This window comes from Thermobia domestica, chromosome 9, assembly GCF_964235325.1.
Source record: "Thermobia domestica chromosome 9, izTheDome1.hap1.1, whole genome shotgun sequence".
Classification (NCBI taxonomy): Eukaryota; Metazoa; Arthropoda; class Insecta; order Zygentoma; family Lepismatidae; genus Thermobia; species Thermobia domestica.
Genome location: NC_137462.1, coordinates 100738865 through 100745586, shown reverse-complemented (window position 1 = coordinate 100745586; position 6722 = coordinate 100738865). Strand labels below are relative to the sequence as shown.

At 32.4% G+C, this 6722-nt stretch overlaps 1 protein-coding gene across 4 annotated transcripts in view; it reads left to right on the top strand.

Moving 5' to 3' along the window:
* The first annotated feature begins 312 nt into the window (after window positions 1–312).
* Window positions 313–6722, top strand: part of LOC145694888 (isoaspartyl peptidase/L-asparaginase-like) — a 54210-nt gene continuing 47800 nt past the window's right edge. For 3 of the 4 annotated variants that reach the window (XM_081771608.1, XM_081771610.1, XM_081771609.1), the window contains exon 1: window positions 313–798. In XM_081771608.1, the coding sequence (XP_081627734.1) occupies window positions 780–798 (19 nt within the window). In that variant the 5' untranslated portion in view covers window positions 313–779. The remainder of the gene's footprint in view (window positions 799–6722) is intronic. The other variant, XM_081771606.1, reaches the window with a different exon arrangement.

Here is a 6722-nt window from a genome sequence, read left to right as displayed (position 1 = left end):
CCCCGTGCGAAGCATGGGTATATTCAACTAGTATATAAATAAAGCAGTGTTTGGAACTCTTGAAAGTTAATCTAAATTAAACTGTCTTAACACCTTGAACATACCCTGCGTCAAAAAAGTTATTATTTTTACTACTACTACTACTACTACTATTATTATTATTATTATTATTATTATTATTATTATTATTATTATTATTATTATTATTATTATTATACTGAATTATTAAGTAAAATCTGGTTATTTCGATGCTATTTTTGTTGGTTTTCACTCTGTATCTGGCTGCTGGAAAATAAAAATTTTAGTTGGTAACACTGATAAGTAGCGAAGATCGTCGTCAGCTGATCGAGCTCTCAAGTGTGGCTCGGAGAAAGATTTCCAAACAGAAGTTACATAATAATAAGATAACATAAGATAGAAATGGGAGATTGGAGTGGGAGAAGTGTTGTTGTAGTCGCATTCTTAATGTTTATTGTTGGTGCTGTGTCAGGTTATAAAGCAAAAGAATTAAGGATAGAATGGGTAAAAAGAAGGCGTGATCGTTTAGCCAGAAAATTAGTAGAAGCACAAAAGCAATTAGACGTTCTTCAGAATCACTAGACAGAACTACTATATGTATAGTGTATACAAGCTAGTAATAGGTGATGGTTCGGCGATTTTCTTTTTTTCCCTTTCTAGCTAACAAAATCATTGGAAGAAAATTGACTAAAAGTATGGTAATATTTGCTTCTACATTGAGAAATCAATATTAGGAGTCTTTCCACTAAAGATAAACATTAATGGAGGAAATTAAAAAAGGTAATTGAAGTGTCAGCGATACGTTGTAATTATTCCTTAAAATCGTACTGGTTTACTTTTGGCCCCACACTAGAAAGAATTGTTGAAAAATTAATGCCATTATTCGAGCGGACGGTTTTACCAAATTTTGACGACACATATTTGTTGCATTTTCCGGTTTCGCTTTGAAGAACGTGCACTAAATGAGGCGCTAGTGCATAAACCACAAACCAACTTGTGGTAGGTGGGCACAAGAAAAGCACGAATGCTATGAAACCGAGTCAGGAGCGCAGTAGGAGGCCCGAGCGGTTCCGTCGAGATCAGGCGCGTCAGTGACGAGGGGCATGCGTATGAACATGGATAGTGGATAAATACTTAAAATGACCGTAATAACCATCTGCTCGAGTGAACTCGGCATTTATTCCGAAGTTGGGCGTCCGCTTTCGCCACGGTTTTTCGCTGTTATCTCCTTTGCACACTTTCTGCAATTTGTTACTAGGTTCATTAATCCGTGCTCTTCACAAACTTTTAAAAGATTTTGTTCGTTATCAACGTATTGCTTCACAAATGTTACAACTGTTAGTTCATTGCCCTTGTACATTCGCCATGTTGATAACATATATGCTAGTTTCTTTCCCACAATGCAACTGTTTTGTTACCTTGCGCCAAGTAGTTCCCTCTGCTCGCCGTATAGTCCCATGTTTATAGCCGCTTATATATAACAAATAAACATATTTTTCGAGACTCTCATATATTATCAAGCGCCCAAACGATCAAATTATCCATATCTTTCCTGTAAATTTTAAAAATTTTACTGGAAACGGACGCCCAACTTTGGAATTTAACCCGTGAACTCGGTAATTATTATTAATGGGGGGATAATACCATCTGCTCTGCGGGGCTGTCACTCGCTGACGATCGCTCGGCACTACTGTTTGAATTAAATGCTATTAACGTAACCTAACCGAATGTGAATAGAGTATCGCAAAAAGGCCGGTTAATCTGGCCCCTCAAAGCTAAATAATGGCGCTCCGTGAAATCTATCTGAACTTTATGACAAAATTCACAAGTGTCTTGCAGTTGTCAATATTTTCTCCGAAGATAATTTCGATTCCTTTTTCACACTTCGTACAGTTGATTTTACACTTCATCATACCATGACCCTGCAGAAACTTTATAATATGACACTCTGTATCACACAAGTCTTTGTAATAAAACCGTATGTTTGTATTACATCCATTTCACATGTTCATGACTAACGTATGAGCCGGAAATTCCCGCCGTTTATTTCTAACCTATTTGCATTAATGTATTCTTCCGCTTCAGTAAATAGGGAATTTACTTCCATTACATAGAATACTTTCATTACCATGCAAAATCCATTTCAATATGCTGTACAATGACAGAAACTTACATTAACGCTCTCATTCCGTTATATTAACACTCACGAATGCTATGTAACACAGTCAAAGTAGAAGCGAGGTGCGTCAGCGAAGATGGGTATTCGTATAAAGGAGGTCGTTTTCAAGTGCTCACTATAAGTCACAGTAGCAGCTACGGAACCGTGGGTGGATTTGAAGGAAGTACTAAATGCCATCCATATATATGTGGTTCTCCCAAAAAAAAAAATTTATACGTAAAACACGATGTGAGACATTTTTCGTGAAGGAATGAAAGTATGAATATAAGTAATAACTATCAATGCACAACATATTGAAATAAATTTTGAGTGGCAGTGAAAGTATTGTATATTTAAGTGTGCTTTTCCACTATCCTCGTTTATTTGTACACCACCTTCGCTGGCGCGCCTGCTTCCTACGGACGTATACCCTCGTTACTGCTCTAGTTTCCCTGTTGCGCTCCAGCCTGACTCAGATAGTATTCGTGCTTTTGAGTGGCCACGTAGCACAAATTGGTTCGTGTTTTATGCACTGTAGTTTTTATGCCATACGTTCACAATGTATTTATACTGTGCCCTCCTGAAGTCAATCTGCAAGTAGTAATGGAATTCCTCACCTAGTGCATGCTCTGCTAAAAGAAATACAAAGCTCTAACCTAACCTAAAAATGTAGGAAATGTGTCAAAATTTGGTAGAACCATCTGCTCGAGTAATGTCATACATTCATATATATATATATATATATAATACGGTGCGCGTATGTTCAAACACAACTCTTCGATATAGATGCTCCAATTTTAATGGTTCTTTTTTTGGGGGGTGGGGGTTCAATGACTGACTGTTCATACCATAATTGTGTGTATGATTACGAGTAATTTCGACATAGGTGCACCAATTTTGTTGATTTACTGTTTGGAAAACTATGTTCTCGCGGTGGTATCATATAAATTTCATTAGAATCTCATGATAATCTTCTGAGCTAGACCATGAGAGACGTCAACGTTTGATAGTGTTAATATCGTAATTAACTGACTTCATTGTGTTCATGCCTATGCATAACTTCAACACAGATGTATATTGATTTTATTTGCATCCATAGTCATACATGAAGCTCGAAGGAAGACGAGGGTATGAATCGGACATATCAATAAATAAGATACAAAGAAATAGTTAATATATACTAAAAAACAATAACGAAACAGAATATGAGACTTATATGAGACAAAGTTACACTATACAAGCCACATTTAGCAGACAGGTATTCATCTACTGAATAAAAGCCAATAGATACTTCTTTGTAACTGATTTAAATACATTCATTGATTCAATGTAACGAATATCTTTAGGAAGGTTATTATATAATGTTGAACATAAGTATATGGGACCGTTTTGAAACAATGATGTATGATGATTTTGAATGTGGAGATTTTCCCTATATCTAGTATTATGACAGTGAAGGTTTCCTTTATAGGCAAAGAATGAATTAAGATTCTGGCACGTGAAAATTAATAACTGTAATACATAAAAACATGGCAGTGGTATTATTTGTAGTCTTATAAAAAGTTTTTTTTTTTTTCTACATGGTTCGTTTACTCTCGCATTGGCTAATACTCTAACAACTTTTTTTTTCTAATACGGAAGATTAATTTACTTCTTGAATCATTTCCCCATAAGATAATGCCGTACATTAACAAAGATTGGAAGATACCAAAATAACTGCTTCTACAGCTATTTATATCCAAAATATTTTTAACAACTTTTAAGTCATAGGAAATTTTATTAAGTTTTTGTGCTAACAACATTATGTAGGTATCCCAGGTAAGGGTATTACTTATATGAAGACCTAAGAAATTTATTGAAGTTTGTAACCGTTTAGGGTTTGATTCTTGTACGTCCTTGTTTGGGAAGCCATTTTTGTGACCGTGCGGGGTTTGATGTTTATATATTCCTATTTGGGATGCTATCACTCGTAACCGTTGTGGTTCGGATCCTGTTCAGTGCGCTATATTACCACATTCGGATTCGAATTAAAACTGTGAACTACTTGGTGATCAGATCCTTTAACAGAGCGCGAACATACTGAGAATTACCATGTGAATAACTGTATGTAATTCCGGTACGATTTTCATTCAGTTATCCATATTGAAGCATAAATATTACTAATATAACATGCAGATAGCTTATAACTAACCATGTAATTAAATAGGAATACATTCATTAAACAAATTCAATTTAGTTTAACATGTATATTTTTGGGCTGTCTTAGTGACATTTGTTTTACTGCCCTCTTTACTGTTTACAAATACTTACATGTTTTATATTTCACAATATTATAGAGTGAACCTTTTAATAATACTTTTTTAAAATCTGAATTTATGAATAGTAGTCTTTTCAGCCCATATTAAAGAAATAAACCGACCAAACACGCACACGAACGATTACGCTAACGGATGCGGAATTCGCACTCTTTATTATTAATTTACATATTTAATAAACTTAAGTGATTATTATAAAAGTACAAACAAGTTTAGTATTAATTTAACTTGTTGTGATCTTTTCTTTTCGCTAATTTTACATAATATTTGCAGGACGCTGCCAAGTTTGTTCCTCCATTTTTTTATATTTTTTTTTGAACACTATTTAACATTATTTAAACAAATATTAGAAAATATAATTAAACATAAAGGACATTACATTAAATAACTTTTTTTTTTTAAACTACACATTTGAACAGAAATACGAAATTAAAAATTACTCAATATTATATTTAAAAACAAGCAAAATAATAACTTCATATAAAAATTTACGACTAAATATTAGATTATAACAGATAAACATTTTATTTTTCCTTTCTAAAGTTTCATTACTACATTAGACATTACTATACGATATACGAAATATTAATGACATAAGAAATATAGTTAAATATATGTATATATTTTCACATTATATCAAAATATTTTCTATGAACTATTAATTTCACTTCATGGAATATATTTGTATTCAATAACATTAACATAAAATTCTATTAATATATAATATACAACAAAATATATGTTTTATTTTGTCGAGATTTAATTTGAAAGATTTGGCGCATTTGAGTTCCATAACTAAACCTTTACAGAGTAATAATTCAGTTGTAATTCTCTCTGACCACTCGACAAGCCCTGCCTTGCAAAATTTTAAGATACCTACTCACTTCATAATCATTTATTGCCCAACCCCGAGATGAGTGTGAAGGACAGAACATAAGGTTAAAAACTTAAAATAATAAAGATGGGTAATTTAAGAAAATAGCCTACACCGGTTTTACAAAATATAATATTATCCAATAGTTGGAGGGAACCTCATTTCAATGTCTTAGCATACAGCTTGGCTGGTTTTTCCATTACTTAGGAAAACCATATCAACGGCCATCTGAATGTCGCATAGCTGGTCACAGATGCCTGCTTAAATAACTTTAAAAACTTGGCATGCTTTTTTTTTTTTTTTTTTTAATCATGATGTTATTTGTCCTAAACACATTTATTCAACAAAATATAAGCATTTTGCAGATTAATCAATGCAAATTCCAATACGTCAGACAAACATAAATTTTTGCAATACAAGAAATTCAAATATTGATCGATATCTAACAGTTTTTCTAAAATTTTAATTACTCTATTATTATTAACACGTGACTACGTTTTGGGACAAACATACAGGTATTGCGGTTAATGCATTGCAAGTAACAGTTTTAACACTATTTTCTAAATTTGAATCTTTAAACTCATTTGAAATTACATTCTGATACTTTTTTGAACTATGTTTAACTGCTAAGTCAAGCCAGATTTCTAGTTAATGAATCTAACAACTTAAAAATTTTCTCAACTTTTTATATGGTTCAAAAAAATTTTAATTTTCTAATAATTTTTGAAAATTTTAATCATGGCTAAGTTTAAATTTCCAAAATATATACACAGTCCGGTTTTTTGCGAACATTTTTTAAAATTCTATTTCCATTCTTGGTTTTTCAAGCGCAACAGGAATTTTGAATTTTGTTTTAAAATACTTAATGAACATTTCCTTGTAATTAACTGTGTGGTTTTTGCTACAAATATTCACTTTGATAAACATTAACTTTGCATACGCATATGATTTTTCACCGTCAACAATGGCGACACCGAATTGTATACTGGCAGACACTTTAGCTTTCAACTTACCCCATTGCTTTACTATTTTGCGGTTTCCACGTATTTTATAATTTCGTTCACTATTTTTTTCCTTTCAAAATTTCATTGCAGGAAATTTTCTGTCTGATTTTGAATGAAACACTGAATTTACTTTTCTGATCAAATTGTTTTATTTATTTATTTTCCCCGTATGATTACGCGTTAGTAATGTAACAAGATGTTCGGACATCTGGCATAAGTTCGTTTGACTAACCTAGCTTTAGCTTTCTTGTCACCAGAAGATGTCCTTATTCCTTACTGGTTTGCGATTTAAAAACAGTTCTTTTTTTTTTTTTTTTTTTTTTTTTTTATTATTATATATAATAGGCTTGCAT